The sequence below is a fragment of the Elephas maximus genome, chromosome 1 (genome assembly GCF_024166365.1).
Source record: "Elephas maximus indicus isolate mEleMax1 chromosome 1, mEleMax1 primary haplotype, whole genome shotgun sequence".
Lineage (NCBI taxonomy): Eukaryota > Metazoa > Chordata > Mammalia > Proboscidea > Elephantidae > Elephas > Elephas maximus.
Window position 1 is genome coordinate 27,988,184 of NC_064819.1, and position 18,363 is coordinate 28,006,546.

Below are 18,363 nucleotides of genomic sequence, written 5' to 3' on the forward strand. Positions count from 1 at the left end.
TGTGGGACGCAGTAGGGTGAGGATTTGAAGTTCAAGGATGAGACCACTGGCCTAGAGTCCCACAGCTGACAGGTGACAGGAACTAGGAATGGAACCTACATCTTCCCATTTTAAGCGCTGTCCCCTTCCCAGTGGAAACATGGTAACTTACAGCACGAGGCATTCAATGCTACAGGTCAAAGGCAGAGCAGGCTTCCCATTAGAGGGAAGACAGATGTGATTGATCTGTGTGGCAGGGAGGCCGAGAGAGGCATAGGGCCTTCCTTCCCACTGTTCATACTGCTGTCCAAGCTAAAACTGCAACTACACCCTCTACCTCCACGCCGCCCCCTCCCCATAGAGCAGCTGGCATATTGAAAGCAACAAGACCTTCCTTGAGCTATGCTTCTGTTATGGATTGAATTGTGTCCTCCAAAAATCCAAAACCAAACCCAAACCCATTGCCGTCGAGTCGATTCTGACTCATAGCAACCCTATAGGACAGAGTAGAACTGCTCCATAGGGTTTCCAAGGAGCGCCTGGTGGATTCGAACTTCAGACCTTTTGGTTAGCAGTCATAGCTCTCAACCACTATGCCACTAGGGTTTCCCCTCCAAACATATGTGCTGCAAATCCCAGCCCCTATGATTGGAGCCCTGGTGGCATAGCGGGTAAGAGCTTGGCTGCTAACCAAAAGGTCAGCAGTTCGAATCCACCAACTGTTCCTTGGAAACCCCTATGGGGCAGTTCTACTCTGTCCCGTAGGGTTGCTATGAGTTGGAATTGGCTTGATGGCAATGGGTTTTTTACATGTGGATGTAATCCTGTCTCAGAGTTAGGCTTTCTTTGTTGTGTTAATGAGGCTGTATCAGTGTGTCTTAAGCCTTGGAGATATAAAAAGAGCAGATTAGGCACAGAGAAGCAAGCACAAGTGGGGAAAGATTGATGCCACATGGAGATCACCAGGGAACTGAGGAACAGAAGCTGAAAAGAGACAAGGACCTTCTAGAGCTGACAGAGAGAGACAGCCTTCCCCTAGAGCTGGCACCCTGAATTCGGACTTCTAGCCTCCTAAACTCTAAGAAAATACAGTTCTGTTCATTAAAGCCACCACTTGTGGTATTTCTGTTGTAGCAGCACTAGATAACAAAGACAGCTGCTTTCTACGCAGAGTACTGAAGTCAGAAAACCTAGACATACTCATGAAGACTAGAGATAACTGGGATTTTAACAATGTCTCCTCCTAGTAAGATGTCTCCTCTCCAGTAAGAGTTTCTTAGTATGGGAATCAGAAAGCCAATGGAGCCATTTCTGGCTCCCTGAGACTTTCCCAGGACCTGTGGCTTCACTGTCCTCAGAAAGTCCAAGAAAAATGCACAGAGTTTTCTCCTTGATTATAAATAATAACAACAACAATAACAAAAGATGCCCTTAGTGAGCCTTACTATATGCTAGATGCTTTCACAAATCACCTCATTTCATCTTCAATACGGCCTTAGGACCAGTACCAAATATGCTGCCATCCAATAGATTCATTGGCTCATATCAACCCTATAGGACACAGTAGAACTGCCTCACAGGGTTTCCAAGGAGCACCTGGTGGATTCAAACTGCAGACCTCTTGGTTAGCAGTTGCGGCCTTAACTACTGCACCAGCAGGGCTCCACGGCCTTAGGAGATAAGTATTAATATGCCCATATTATAGATAACAGACTCAGAGAGGCTAGCTAAGTTGTCCAAGGTCACATAGCTATTAAGAAAGAGAGTCTGAATTTGAGCCCATGTCCAGCTACACAGCCTATACTTCTAACCTATATGCTACACTGCCTCACACAAGGCTCTTGGAGGATATGTCAAAGGAAGCATTTGATGAGGGATATATGGAAGTGCCTAAGTATATTGTACCTTGAAGATCCTCTAGAGACTTCCAAGCCCATCATTTTCAAGATGGGTAAACTGAGGTCCAGAGAGAGCAGAGACTTGTCTGAAGCTACAAGGCAAACTACAGGCAGAGCCAAGACCAAGCCCAGAGGTCGACTCCCAGCAGAGTGCTCTTTCTGCCCCAACAAGGCTATATTCATGAAACCACCAGACATTTAAATAAGCCAGCACACCACCAGATCTGGGGCATCTTCAGTTCTCACTGTACACAACAGGGAAATGGTCATGCATTTGAGCTGCATATGAAAAAATCATCCAAGAAACTGGGAAGGGATGAAGATAAGTGCTACTCTTATCCAGAGAGAAGAAACAGGAAGTGGCTGAGGCTGGAATCTAGTGGAAGGAAAGGCAGAGAAGCAAGCAACCAAGCACTCCCAGCCTTCAATGGGCACAGTTCTGAACTTACCCCCTTTCATTCTGCTAGCCCTTTACGTGAGGTTCAAAGATGGCTTCAAAACTGCTCAGAGAGATGGGAGACAGGGTCACAGCCCTGCTTTGTGTCTAACCCTCTCTGTGGGTCTCAGGTGGTCACTGTATCTCTCCCAGCCCTGGGTGCCTTATTGACAGGATAGTACATCTCATAAGGTCCTGCCTGGGGGACCAGCTATGCCTGGGTGACATCTCTGTCTGTCATTTTTCCAGCTGCAGCAGCAGGGACTTAGGAAATACTAAAGTTCTCAGAAGGTCCTGCAGTTGCTTGCATGGGGAATCTGACCTAGGCTCAAGTATCCCAGGGGTCATGTGATAAGAAGGATAAGTCATTGCCAGAGCAACAAAGCCCCAGGGAACATCTGCCAGGAAAAGGCTACGCCAGGGAGGTGCCAGGGTTGCTGTATGAACAGCTCTGCTTACAGTAACCTTTCCGGTTATAAAGTAACAGAGTCTCAATGCAGAAACTTAGAAAATGCACAAAAAGTATAAAGAAAATGTTGTTGTTGACAGTTGCCATAAAGTCAGTTCCAACTCATGGTGACTCCATGATGCAGGGAAGGTCTGCTCTACAGGGTTTTCAAGGTTGTGACCTTTCAGAAGCAGATCACCCAGCCTGTCTTCCAAGGCACCTGTGGCTGGGTTCAAACCACCAACCTTTCAGCCATAGTTGAGCTCTTAACCATTTGCACCACCCAGGAACTCCAAGAAAATAAATTAAAAAAAAAACCAAACCCATTGCCGTGGAGTCGATTTCGCAGAACTGCCCCGTAGGGTTTCCAAGGGGCATCTGGTGGATTCGAATTACTGACCTTTTGGTTAGCAGCCGAGCTCTTAACCACTATGCCACCAGGGTTTCCAAGACAGCCATCCATAATTGTATTCTCCAGATATCTCAGTGTGACTATTTCAGTCTTTTTTTTCTTTCCAAATCTTATTTCCTTCCATATGTATGTGTATAAGTGTGTGTGTGTGCGTCAATGTCTAGACTTAGTGATTTCATTACATTCATACAACAATCCAGGTCAACAGCAAATACTCAAAGAAGGGGTCAAAACGTTTGCAGTTTTCAAAGTTAAACAAAAACGTAGTTGAACTGTGGCCACAGAGTTTTTTATACACATATAACGGCACCCATGCTGTCGCATCGATTCCAACTCCTAGCGACCCCATGTGTTACAGAGTAGAACTGCTTCATAGGGTTTTCTTGACTGTAATCTTTACAGAAACAGATCTCTAGCCCTTTCTTTTATGGTGCTGCTGGGTGGGTTCAAATTGTCAATCATTAGGTTGGTGGTCAACCACAAACCATTTGTGCCACCCAGGGGCCTTCATATATGTATTAAAAAACCAAACAAACAAACAAAATCCAATGCGGCTGAGTCGATTCCGACTAATAGCGGCCCTATAGGACACGGTAGAACTGCCCTATAAAAATAGGAAGGCTATAATCTTTCTGGAAGCAGACTGCCACATCTTTCTCCCACGAAACAGCTGGTGGGTTTGAACTGCTGACCTTTCAGTTAACAGCCAAGCACTGAGCCACTGAACACTCTGTAAATTAGAAGGTACTTTTTTTATATGCATTCACTCACTTAATCTCTGGGCCCACGCCATGAAATAGGCTACATGTTATTATTTCCTTTGGGGAGATGAGAAGACTGGAAAAAGGAAAAGGGATGCCCAGAATCACATAACTAGTAACTGGGGGAGCAGGAACCGGCCTCCTGAATCCTGGTCCAGCAGTCTTCCCTCTGCACATTAAGAAAAAAATTAAATGTTTATGTACAAGCCTGCCTGTGTGTGTGTGTTTTAATAAACCTTTGATCTCCTGAGTATTTAATCAGTGGTAATAATAATACCATTGCGTTAGGCAAATCTACTCCAAAAGACCTCTTTAAAATGTTAAAAAGCAAAGATGTCACTTTGAGAACTAAAGTGCACTTGACCCAAGCCATGGTATTTTCAATTGCCTCATATGCATGAGAAAGCTGGACAATAAATAAGGAAGACCAAAGAATTGATGCCTTTGAATTTTTGTGTTGGCAAAGAATATTGAATATACTATGGACTGTCAGAAGAACAACAAATCTGTCTTGGAAGAAATATAGCCAGAATGATCCTTAGAAGCAAGGATGGAGAGACTTCATCTTACATACTTTGGACATGTTATCAGGAGGGACCAATCCCTGGAGAAGGACATCATGTTTGGTAAAGTAGAGGGCCAGTGAAAAAAGGAAGTCCCTCAACAGGATGGACTGACACAGTGGCTGCAACAATGGGCTCAAACACAGCAACGATTGTGAGGATGGCATAGGACCAGGCAATGTTTCATTCTGTTGTACATAGGGTTGCTATGAGTTGGAACCAACTCAATGGCAGCTAAAACAATGATAAGAAGAATACCTTTGTGGGTATGTATTTTTTACCAAGTTTATCAAACATGACTTCTCTATTCCTTATAATATTTCCGAGTCCCATGCAGGAGGTGAAAAGGAAGCTCTGAGAAGTTACATAACTGGCCCAGGTTCACACAACCAGGAAGTGATGGGGCTGAGATACAAACCAACGACTGCCTAGTTCCAAATACTGTGCTTTTTCTACAATACAAGGCAAACTTCCTCCAACAACATTAAGTGACGGTAAAAGACAGCATGTGTTCTGGCTGCTGGATAACTTGCAAAGCTGGTCAGCGCTGTAGAAAGACAAAGGAAGATGTGCTCAAGGTCTCAAGCATATATGGAGTATGATATGGAGATTCTGGGCCTTAGGAAAGGCCTGACTGCTATAAGCTGGACCTGGACAGACGATGCTCCATCAGAGGGAGAGAGCCACAAATTGAAACCCACCAATAAACCCCTAATCAGACGGGCTGTCATTCTACCAGACAGCACAGGAAGCCATCAAAAGAGACATGAAAAATGACAGGAGGTAAATGCCGGAAAGAGCCTGAACATCCAGGCAAAGGAGGCTGATAAAAGAAGCTATGAAACTTACCCATAAAAGAGTACTGTACAGCTGAAACAAAAACATGAGGAAGATCTCTGGAGCGATTTGCAGAAGATACTGTTATGTGAGAAAAGTAGAGTGCAAAAAGCATAAATAACATGCTATATTTTGTGTCAGAAATAAGAAAAGATACATGTATCTGCTTGTCTTTACCGAAGGAAACATACCAAACAAAAAAAACCAAACTGTTCCCATCGAGTCGATTCCAACTCATAGCAACTCTCTAGGCCAGAGTGGAGCTGACCCATAGGTTTTCCAAGGAGTATCTGCACCACCAGGGCTCCAACAGAAACCTAGGAAGGATAAATCAGGAAACAGTGAAGTTGGTTACCTACGGAGGGTGATGGGAATAGGACAGAAAGAATATAGGGGGAAGTGAAACTCCTCTGACTGTAACTTTTTGGATAATTTCGAATTCTGAAACTGAAAGGAAGAACCTAAAACTGAAAATAAACTAAAGCAAATGAATCCAACTTAAGTTCAAAAGAAGTGTATAATTACAGTAAAGAGAAACAGAAAGAACTAGTCCAGGTAATTCAAACCAAACCATTGCCATCGAGTCGATTAGACTCACAGTGACCCTATAGGACTGAGCAGAACTGCCCAATAGGGTTTCCAAGGAGCAGCTGGTGAATTTGAACTGCAGACCTTTAGGTCTGCAGCCAACCTCTTAATATTACCACTATGCCACCAAGGCTTCCCAGGTAACTTAGGTACACACTATTTAGCTATATAACCTCGGTCTTGGGTAGAGTGTGTGGGACAACTGCAAAAAATCCTGAACTCTCGTTAGTAGATTTGTCTCATATAGAGGTCCACAAAGCAAGTTTGAAACTATTTTAGGTGTATTGTAGGCTTAGGCAAACGACTAAATTTGTTGACATTGTTGGGAAGCAGGGTTCTTGCTGAGAAAGAAGGGGAATACAAATATAGACTGAGGAAGAAAAGAATAGATAGGCTGAATTCGGAGGTATGACTCTAAATCCACTATTTGTAAAATAGGCATACTTAGCTACAGGCCTCAGGGAAGGCTGACCGCTGAAACATTTACCTATATACGCATGTGTAGAAACAGGTATGTGTGTGTGTATGCGCATACATGTATATGTATGTGTATATGTATATTAATGTACAAATTTGCATATTATTAAGTATGTAAGAGGGAGAGGAGGGCATCTGCCTCCTGCCCTTTTTAAGTGGGGAAAATCACTTTTTCTCATCCCTTGCCTATGGGGTATATGGCTACTCATGTAGGACAATTGATCTGGCTCTTATTGCATCGCCCTATGGGTAAGGCAAAGAGGGGCCAACACACATATTATTTACTGTAAGGTATTTAGTAAAAAGTCAGTCTCTCATCCACAACCCCAGTGTGCACATACAGGATAAAATTAATAAAGATGAATGTTAAAAACTCAACAGATGGATACAAAATGAGCTGGAACATCTTCTTATGCCAGAAAGTATAGCAGTGTTAAAAATGGAAAAGAAAAAAAAAGATGGCCATATGCATGCCGTAGGAAAACAAGAGCAAGCTCAGAGGAACTCTCACTGGCCACAGTAACTGTGAGCAGTAATGAATCATAAATTATTGAAAAAAAAACAGGGATCCATGAGTCCCTACCAATTACATGAGATAAAGAATGAAATGAAGAAAGGGGGTGGGGCTCTTGCTTAGGGGAGAATCCTGAATGCCAACTAGATAATGTGGAGGAAGGAGCACTGGAGTTAAAAGACATCAGAGTAAAAACTGGCTCAAGCAAAAGTGATCAATGAATGCTAAACACGGAGGGGAGTTTGGGTGAGCAGAATATTGACATCGTTCACCTACAGATTGTCAGGGACAAACAGTAATTATACAGCGGAGAAATCAGACATCTTAGCAAGGGGATCCACGTTAAAATCAGCTATGAGGCGCAGACAGACATTGCATACCTCCTGATGGGATGCCCTGAGGAAGACACATTATTTATGTAGTTTTCCAGCCATAAATAGATGAACCTAACATTGAGAAAATGTCAGACAAACCCAAAATCAGTGTTATGGATTGAATTGTGCTCCCCTACCTCCCACCTGCCAAAAGATATGTTGAAGTCCTAATTCCTGTACTGGTGAATGTGTCCTTGTTTGGGAATAGGCTTTTTCTTACCAGTTAAGGAGGTCATGCTAGAGTAGGGTGGGCCCTAATCTTTTCTGAGCAGTGTCTTTAAAAACGGAAAACAGACAAGGAGACAAGGTTACATGGGGTAAAATATCATGTGAGCATTCAGGTAAGACACCATGTGAGGTCTACAAGTCAAGGAATGCCCAGGGCTACTATAAGTTGAAAGAGAAAAGGAAGGATCTTCCCCTAGAGCTGACAGAGAGACAGAGAACAGCCCTATGGACGCCTTGGATTCAGACTTACCCCGGAACTGTGAGACAATAAATTTTTGTTTCCTTAAAGCCACCCACTTTGTGGTATTTTGTTATAACAGCCCAGGAAACTAAGACAAAAAGGAACATTTTAGTTTTTAAAAAAGAACTGTATTCTTAAAAAATGTCAATGTCTTAAAAAAAAACAAAAAAGGGCTATGGAGATATTGCAGATTAAAGGAGACTAAAGATACATGAAAATTGAATATAATACCTGATTCTGGTTTGGATCTTGTACTTGGGGGAAAGAATTGGCATGAAGGACATTATAGGTCAACTGACAAAACTGGGATACAAACAGATTAGAAGAGAGTACAGTATCAATGTAAAATGTATGAAGCTGATAACTGTACTTTGATTACATAAGAGAATATCCTTATCCCTAGGAAATACATGTTAAAGTATTTAGGGATAAAAGGCTACAATGTATACAACTTACTATCCAATGAAAGAATGTCATGAAAATGGAGCAGATGATACAGCAGATGGAGTAAAATGTTAATAATAAGTGAGTCTGGATACTTACTCTTGCAACTTTTCTAGAAGCATTAAAGAATTTCAAAATAAAAAGTTCAAAAAAAATAAATTGGAGGAGGTTTGGGGATAATCCATTGAGTGAAGAAAAGGTTGTCCAGATTACATTTCATTCAGCAAATTCTTATTATACATCTACTATGTAATGGACACTATTGTAGACGCTTGGGTATATCAGTGAACAAAACAGACAAAAATACCTGCCCTCATGAACCTTACTTGATAGTGGGAAAGCTAGGTAGTAAGTGAGATGAACAAAATAGACAGGAATGAGAAAAATTGCTGGTGTCACCACCAAGCCAAGGAGAGTCATGCGCCAGCTGTTAAGAGGGCTGCCATAATCTCTGTGCAGTTGCACAGGTCATCTTCCCTTCTTATCTCGTTTGTAAAATAAGATCATCAGACAAGACCCTGGGCTCCACAGGGACAGGAAACGTGTCTGCTTCTGTTTTGCTATTGCTGCTCGCTGCTAAATTTCAGCTTTTCTCACAGAGTCTTGCACAGAGCAGATGATCGATAAGAACTTCTGGAGTGAATGAATGGATGTTTGGTCTCCAAAGTCCTTTTCAGCTCTGTGATTTCAAATCATCTCAAAGGAGGTGGCATCACTCTAGATTCTACAGATATTGAAAGGATAATGAGGACATATCATGAACAACTTTACATCAGTAAATTCAATAACTTAGATGAAATAAACAAATTCCTGAAAAGACAAACTACCAAAGCTCAGGCAAAAAGAAACAGGCAACATGAGTAGCCCTATATGTAGTAAAGAAACTGATTTTATAGTTAAAACCTTCCTACAAAGAAAACTGTAGGTCCAGATGGTTTTACTGGTGAATTCTATCAAATATTTAAGAAATAATATCAATTCTACACAACTGCTTCCAGAAAACTGAAGAGGAGGAAATGCTTTCCAATTCACCTTATGAGCCCAGCATTACTCTGATTCCAAAAACCAGACAAACACATTATAAGAAAAGAAAACCACCAACTGCTATCTCTCAAAACATAGATGCAAAAATTCCTAACAGATTACCTCCAACTGGAGGTTGGGTGAGATTCTGACATGGGTGATGGCTTAGCTAAAATGGAATGTGAGGTCAGATAAGAAGTTACTTCAAAGATGGTGAGTTTCCACAAACTGAATATAAGCTTTGGTTTTACTCTGTGAGGTTTCAACAGTACCCTCACAAAATTCCAGGCCAAAGACTACGTTTCCCCTGCCCAAACTTTCAGGTCAGGGAGTACCTGTCCCCAAATGGATCATGCCCTGCCTTTGCATTGTGGCATGACTGTCCTTGTGAGGAGAGGGGAGTCATTTCTCCTCAGATAAACTAAAGCCCTTCGGGGAAGGAAGACCTTACACTTTCCCGTTTTTCCCTCATACCTGTCAGGGGCTTTGTGGGAGTATATTTGCTTGACTGAATGGAATTTGAGGCAGCTGGCTGCAGACCAGATGGGTGGACCACACAAGGAAAAGAAGAAAACTGAGAGCAGCTCTGGCATGTTCAAAACCATGTATAACCTGTAGCATTGGAATATGAGAAGGCAAGCTGAGACCAATACCAAGTCACAGCTCCTTTCCTAATTCTGAAAAATAACAGTGACTCAGAACATGTCTTCTGGCCAGAATCAAGGACCCCAGAACTTTCACCATGTCTACATTTCAGCTCCCAAATCATGATGTCAAAATGCTACATTCAAAGGAGTTCCATCAAAACCATCCAGCTCACCCTGGCTGTATGTAGTTCTGCTGTTGACAGAAAATTCCTCTAACCGTCCAGACACCTTTCTGTCAGAAGCTTGAGAAGAAAGACTGGACCTTAAAGAAAGCTTTGGAGATTTATACTGGGGTGGCAAAGAAAGCTGGATCCAAATCCCACCTTTATTATCACTTACTGTCTGGGCTACCTGAGACTCTTTGAGTCTAAGCTTCCTTGTGTAAAATGGTGGTGATCACACCTCACAGGGTTGTCACGAAGATCAAATGAGATAATGCATGTAAAGCCCTTGGACACTGGAAGTATTTAACAAATGCCACCAGCTATTATTTCAGGACAAGCACCATTAAGTAATCTGGGGATGTCCCAGTTGAGGTCCAGTCAGCATGCATGTCACTCCACACAGGAGGTAGATTTTTTCTCTGCTGTGGATACAAGAGCTTCTAAGGAAGCCACTGTGTCTTCTTGTCCCACTGTCTCCTCTCTCAGCCCCACTGAGCCCAGCAGATGTTCAGCTGGGACTCACAGAAGCCCTCCTAGTCTCATGATCAGAACTGAGTTTATTTAAAGACAGACAGCTAACTGACAGGAAAGACCACTCCACTTTCCTGTTGAATCTCATATCACCACCTGGCCCGGCCACTTAAGGTCTAAACAAGGGTGTGGAGCTGAAACTTCACAGTATGACAGTGCTCTCTATAAAAAGCTTCACACTCTTGCTTCATGTTAATAAGGTCAGGGGCAGAGGGAAAGAGAGGAAACAAGAAAAGCCCTTTATGTTTTCCATGGCGTTGTCACAAAAGGCTGGCCTATGCCACATGAGGGAGGTGAGCCCAACAAATGTGGACCAGGCTGCCCTCAGAAGGGAGCTGCTGTCAGGAGGACCTCTCTGGCTGGAAAGAGAAGGAAGGGCTAAAAGGCAATGTTCTACCAAAACAGCAGCTACTCCCTCAGCGACTTCTGGGTGCCAGGTGCTCCCTGTGGGTGGTGATGGGAATTCAGCTTCCTCATTCACAGAAATAGCACAAAATAGCGAGGATAACACACCAGGGCAAAAGAGAGACAAACTATCACTCCCTAGGGCAGTAAGATGACCAAGGGTGATGGCACAAAGTTGTCAGTCACAACGCAGTGCCTGTGATAGAATGCTAAGCGGACACCCCAGACATTTAGGGCTGCTTATAGAGGGAAAAAAAAAAAAAAAATTTTTTTTTTTTATAGAGGAAGAGGAAACCCTGGTGGTGTAGTGGTTAAGGGCTACAGCTGTTGGCCAAAAGATCGGCAGTTTGAATCCAGCAGGCGCTCCTTGGAAACCCTATGGGGCAGTTCTACTCTGTCCTATAGGATTACTATGAGCTGGCTTTGACTCGAACGGGTTTGGTTTTGTTTTTGGTTTATGGAGGAAGAGGGGGAGGGTCAGAATGCCTGGGGAAGACGGAAGGCTTTCTTGAGAGTGGACAGTGTACCCTGGGAAGTGGGCCACCCTCGTCTCAGCTCTGGGATTAGGGAATGTAGAAAAACAATTGTGCTTCAGCGGAAAGCTGAAGATTCCAAAACTATGGGAGCCATTTTACAACACCTTGTGAATTGTAGACAACTGATAAGGCAAGCACACCCAGTCTAAACACTGGCATAAAAACACCCAGGGTTCACCTGTTTACTCAGTGGTTATAAGTGAGGTGAATGGGTTTGCAGCCCTAGTACGTAATGTCAGGTACATATATAATCCAGTTTCGTTCTGCTGATTAAATCTATTAAGAGAATTTTGTGGCAAGAGAATTTAACCTCTGTTTCTTAAGTTTCCGTTAGTATTGAGAATGCAGCATGTGCTACCTGGAAATATCCAAGAAACTAATTATCTAGGGGAATTCAGGAAATGGCCACAAATTCTAATACCAGATTAAACATAACCAAATGGTGAGACGTCTCATAAGAGTTGTGTAATAGTTGACGGCATATGAAGTGCTCTCAAATGTATTGTTTAATTTCATTTTCACAACACTCCTCTCTCTCCTCTAGATGCTCCCTGCTTTCTCTGGGCACAAGACACGTCCATTAATGCAGACACAAACACATCACCAGGATGGGTCATGGGATTACTGTCTTCTCAGTCTCCAATGAGGAATTGGGGACTCAGGAAAGCCAAGAGACTTTGTTAAGCTGGCAGCTGTGATATGCTCCTAATAGATACATTCTACTTTAAAGCCCACCGTGGTCCCTCTCTTACTCCATTTCTGCAAAGAAGTTTTACCTGGGAATTTATCAGGCGAACGGTAGTTTTTGTACCCACATCTTGTTCGAAGTTGGCTGTGGGCGCCGCATTAAACCTCAGGACAGCATCATGATCATCTATAAACCACAAGGAAACAGAAAAGAGGTGAGAAGCACTAGCAATATGCAGGAAGAGAGAAGGACTGGAGGAGAGAGCATACGAGGAGGTGGACGGGGCAAGAGAATAATGCTTTCTAATTTTTATCCCATCTTGATAAGCAGGGGAAAATTATTAAGTTTGTTTGGTGCAATCAGGTAAATCTCATAGACAGAAAAGACCATCTGCCATGCCGGGCCACTGCAAGGGTGAAGCCCAGTTAAGACACTAGTATGCCTAGGCACGGCAGAAAAGTGGACAGGGACAATGTGCTGCTTGCAGTGGAATCACTATTCCAATTGTCAAAGGAGCAAACCACACATTCTCTTGGTATTACCAGTAGATCATATTTCTATCCCTGTCAGAAAAATGAAGACACTGCCATATACTCAGTCTACCCCACAAGTGCAAAGTACCCCCCATCCCCCATGGCACTCTGAAATTTGGGCTGTGCCCTGCAAATGGAAGAGATTCACCATGACATTCAAGACAATCCCCTAAGAGTTTGGTTTAGGAACATGAGACCCATGGAAGGGTCACAAACCTTGGTGTATTTTATTTTGTCTCTCCCTCTCTCTCTTTTTTTTTTAACATAAGTACTTTTTCTGGTAAAAAACAAAAACAATGTCCTAAATTGAGCCAAGATCAAATAAACCACCTTAAAAAATCTACTCACTTCCTGGGCTCTAGCTCCCTGTCCATGGAGCTGTTGAAGCAGAGTTTGGAAGACTTGGACAAGTTTCTATATCCAGTATAGGCCAATGTGATTGGGATGGGAACCGATGACTTTTAAGGTCTATTCCCAACCCTAGTGTTCGTGATCCTTGAAAACTCGTACCAAACTTATTTGATCAAGCAAGTTTGGAGTTTATCACTGGAATGTGCACAAGATTTGGAGGTCAACCCAATCCTCAGTTGTTCTATTTCCCTCCAAGTGGACATGTTTTGGGTTGTTCTTTATCCACAAAGGAGGGGTGGGGTGGGGTGGGGCGAGCATTTGGCTTAGTATAAGACATTCTGGAAAGAGAGTGCCCACAGAATTAAGGGATGAAAGTCTCCTTCTTTATTACAATTCCAACATACGGACTAAGGTTCAGGGATCTGGACATCTTAGTCACAAAAACAACATAGCCCTATCCCCAGGACAAAATTTCACTGAAATGGCTAAAAAGTTACACAGGCACACTGAACTACAAATAGGACAGGAGGTACATCTTTACACAGTTCAGAACTGTAACAAGTTTTGTCTTTACACTGGTTTCAAAAGTGACCAGTCACACTAGATATGCAGATCTGCCGGAGACTTCACTTACTTAGTCAACTTTCCCATTCTGCAGAAGAACAAATTATTGGTCAGGGCCCTAGTGGAAAACAGATGATAAGCTCAAATGAAGTAACTGAGGAGAGTTCAATAAAGGGACTATTTACAAAGGAATATTGGGTGCCCCTCTGTGTGTGCCTGTCTTCTCTGGCACACACCAATAAACCCTAAATTTCTTCTCTGATACCAAGCACAAGGGCAGTACTACTTCTTCTGACCCTGACCACCACAACTGGGTCAGATCCATATGCTGAGCTAACAGTTGAAGGGCGTATGTATTCCTCCAGGCTGCCAAGTCCTCCCAAAATTTCAGACACCAGTCTCAAGCTAGGGGGTCCCCACACACCTTCACTTCTATAATGCTAGCCACAAATTGAGAGGATTGCTCTACTCATCTCCAGGATGCCAGCTATAAGTTTTGGGGTTTGCAGGCCCCCCTCTCCCTAAAGTACAATGCTCTTAGTGATAGGATAATATCCATACGCCTTCAAGGAATACCAGTTATTATGACTATTATTCAAATCTACACACCAAGAACTAATGCCAAAGATGAGGAAATTGAACTTTTACCAACTTCTGCAGTCTGAAATTGATCAAACATTCAATCAAGATGAATTGGTAATTACTGGTGATTAGAAAGTGAAAGTTGGAAACAAAGAAGGATCTGTAGTTGGATAATACGGCCTTAGTGATAGAAGCAATGCTGGAGATTGTATGATAGAATTTTGCAAGACCAATGACTTCTTCATGGCAGATACATTTTTTCAACAGCATAAATGGCAACCATATATGTGGACCTCACCAGATGGAAAATACAGGAATCAAATCGACTACATCTGTGGAAGAAATGGTGGAAAAGCTCAATATCATCAGTTAGAACAAGACCAGGGGCCAACTGTGGAACAGACCACCAAATGCCTATATGCAAGTTTAAGCTGAAGCTGAAGAAAATTAAAACAAGTCCATGAGAATCAAAATACGATGCTGAGTATATTCCACCTGAATTTGGAGACCATCACAAGAAGACATTAGACACACTGAGTACTAATGAGTGAACGCTAGATGAGTTGTTGGGATGACATCAAGGATATCATACATAAAGAAAGCAAAGGTCATTAAAAAGACAGGAAAGAAAAAAAACAAAATGGATGTCAAAAGAGACTCTGAAACTTGCTCTTGAACATAGCGTAGCTAAACCAAACTGAAGAAATGATGAAGTAAAAGAACTGAATAGAAGATTTGAAAAGGCAGCTCAAGAAAACAACCCAGTAAAGTATTATAATGAAATGTGCAAAGACCTGGAGTTGGAAAACCAAAAGAGAAGAATATGCTCAGCATTTCTCAAGTTGAAAGAACTGAAGAAAAAATTCAGTCCCTGAGTTGCAACTTTGAAGTGTTCTTTGGGCAAAATAATGAACCATCCAGGAAGCATCAAAAGAAAATGAAAGAAATACACAGAGTCACCGTACCATTTCAGGAGGTAACATATTATCAAGAACCGATGGTACTGAAGAAAGAAGTCCAAGTTGCACTGAAGGCATTGGCAAAAAACAAGGCTCCAAGAATTGGTGGAATACCAATAGAGATGTTTTAACAAATGGATGCAGCCCTGGAGGTGGTCATTTGTCTATGCCAACAAATTAGGAAGAGAGCCATATTTATGCCCATCCCAAAGAAAGGTGATCCAACAAAATGTGGAAATTATCAAACAATATCATTAACATCACATGCAAGTAAAATTTTGCTGAAGATAATTCAAAAATGGTTGCAGCAGTACATCGACAGGGAACTGCCAGAAATTCAAGCCATATTCAGAAGAGGATATGGAACGAGGGACATCATTGCTGATGTCTAATGGATCTTGGCTGAAAGTAGAGAATACTAGAAAGATGTTTACCTATGCTTTATTGACTATGCAAAGTCATTCAACTGTGTAGATCATAACAAATTATGGATAACATTGTGAAGAATGGGAATTCCAGAACACTTAATTGTGCTCATGCAGACCCTGTACATAGACCAGGAGGTAGTCATTTGAACAGAACAAGGGGATACTACATGGTTTAAAATCAGGAAAGATGTGTGCCAGGGTTGTATCTTTTCACCATATTTATTCAATCTGTACACTGAGCAAATAATCCAAATAGCTGAACTACATAAAGAAAAGCAGGGCATCAGGATTGGAGGAAGACTCATTAACAACCTATGATATGCAGATGACACAACGTCATCTGCTGAAAGTGAAGGGGACTTGAAGCACTTACTGATGAAGACCGAAGACCACAGCCTTCACTATGGATTACACCTCAACATAAAGAAAACAAAAATTTTCACAACAGGACCGATAAGCAACATCATGATAGAGAAAGCATTGAGGCTGTAAAGGATTTCATTTTCCTCGGATCCACAATCAACAACCAAGGAAGCAGCAGTCGGGATATCAAATTAAGTATTTCATTAGGCAAATCTGATGCAAAATACTTCTTTCAAGTGTTGGGAAGCAAAGATGTCACTTTGAAGACTAAGGTATGCCTGACCCAAGCCATGATATTTCCAATTGCCTCATAGGCATGTGAAAGCTGGACAATGAATAAGGAAGACTGAAGAAGAATTGATGACTTTGAATTATGATGTTGGCAAAGAACACTGAATATGCCACAGACTGTCAGAAGAACAAACAAATCTGTCTCGGAAGAAGTACAGTCAGAATGCTCCTTAGAAACAAGGATGGCAAGAGTTTGTTTCACATACTTTGGACATGTATCGGGAAGGAGAAGGACAACATGCTTTGTAAAATAGAGGGTCACTGAAAAAGAGGAAGACCTTCAACAAGACGGATTAACACAGTGGCTGCCAGGATGGGCTCAAACACAGCAGCAATTGTGAGGATGGTGCGGGACTGGGTGGTGCATGGAGTCGCTATGAGTCAAAACTGACTTGATGGCACCTAGCAATGACAACAAGGCTACATTTGCACTACAACAGCAGAGTTAAATAGTTGTGGAAGACACCGTGTGGCCCTCAAGGCCGAAAACATTTACTATCTGGCCCTTTAGAGAGAAAAGTTTGTTGACTCCTGATATAAACAACCACACTCTCCAAGCTACTCAATCCAAGGATATCTTCTCAGTTTTCACTCTGCTCAAGAACCTGCCCCACTCCGCAGACTCTAATCCCACTGGCCACTATCTCCCAAACTCCACCCTCCTTTACTTTCCACAGCATGGCACATGCTTTTCTTACTGGCCCTTCAGAATTTTTTTGCTTGTCTCAATTCTTTCCCTGTCCTTTAAATATAAACCTTCTTGTAGATAGCTGCCATCCATAAGGTTTTCACTGGCTAATTTTCAGAAGTACATCACCAGGCCTTTCTTCCTAGTCTGGCTTAGCCTGGAAGTTTCACTGAAACCTGTCCAGCATTGGTGACCCTGCTGGTATTTAAAATACTGGGGGCATAGCTTCCAGCATCACAGCAACACATGAGCCACCATAGTACGACAACCTGACAGACTGGTGGTAAAATCTTCCCCTAGGTTTTGTAAATGATCCTCTTCCCCAGGCTACAATGATCACCTTGTTGGGAGGCTCTGCACCTCCAGCAAGCACATGCAAGGGCTGCGCTCCAGGTATGGGTGCCCCTGCTGGTGGCCTGCAGGACACTGCGGTGTCACCTGTCCAAGCGAGCCTCCCCCTGGGTTGTTCCCCAAGCCGCCTTGGCTAGGCCCAACCCATTAGGGGCGCTGTGGTTGCCACCTGGCCCGCCACACTGGCACAAAGAGGCTGGTGGATGCTGAAACACTGCACAAAAATTTTACAGTCATTTTGGTGTCATCCCTTCTGATTGTGTCACCGGTGTGGTCTGCACGCCCCTAGTGACGCCATGCTGGAGACTCACTCAGTAGTTTATTACAATGTCTCTGGTAAACAGTCTGTTCACAATGGACAAAAAAGAGCCATAGGCCTTATCTTACTTCGTCTCCTAGTCCCACTGCTGAGGATATTTCTCTGTTGGAAGGTAGTAGTAGTCATTTAAGTTATCTGCACAAAAATCTTGTTAGCAGTACTCCTTGGAAGAGCAAACACTTTGAAGCCATTGATATAGTCAATAGACAGGAATAGCCTTAACAAATTCTGGATGTGGAGGAAAGGCTATGGGCCTGGCATGCTGCCTGCAACTTAGAGGGCTTTCAACAAGGGGTCATCCTCCTTTCCTTTTCCCTTTGTACTCTAAGCTCAAGGAGCCCTGGTGGAGCAGTGGTTAAGTGCTCAGCTGTTAACCAACAGGTTGGCGGTTGGAATCCACCAGCCGCTCCATGGGAGAGAGATGTGGCAGTGTGCTTCCATAAAGATTACAGCCTTGGAAACCCTATGCAGCAGTTCTACTGTGTCCTACAGTGTTGCTATGAGTATGAGCCGGAATGGACTCAACCGTAGTGAGTTTGGTTTTTTAGGCTAAGTTCCTTTTTTGTGTTGTTAATGAATACATGAATGAGTAAAAGAATAAATACTGAATCCCTTAAAATATTTGTTAGCCTGAATTTCCAGAGGCCTTATAAAAGGTAAAATGTTTGAAGTCTAATATGCAATTTTTTATTATATTTCAGGAATCAAAGTCCTTCTGTGGAAATACATATTTGAAATTA

The 18,363-nt window shown here is 42.6% G+C and overlaps 1 protein-coding gene across 13 annotated transcripts in view; it reads right to left on the reverse strand.

Moving 5' to 3' along the window:
• Positions 1-18,363, reverse strand: part of ST6GAL1 (ST6 beta-galactoside alpha-2,6-sialyltransferase 1) — a 159,194-nt gene that overhangs the window by 25,891 nt on the left and 114,940 nt on the right. For all 13 annotated transcript variants that reach the window (XM_049880664.1, XM_049880631.1, XM_049880599.1 and 10 more), the window contains one exon: positions 12,283-12,380. In XM_049880664.1, coding sequence (XP_049736621.1) covers positions 12,283-12,380 — 98 coding nt within the window. The remainder of the gene's footprint in view (positions 1-12,282; positions 12,381-18,363) is intronic.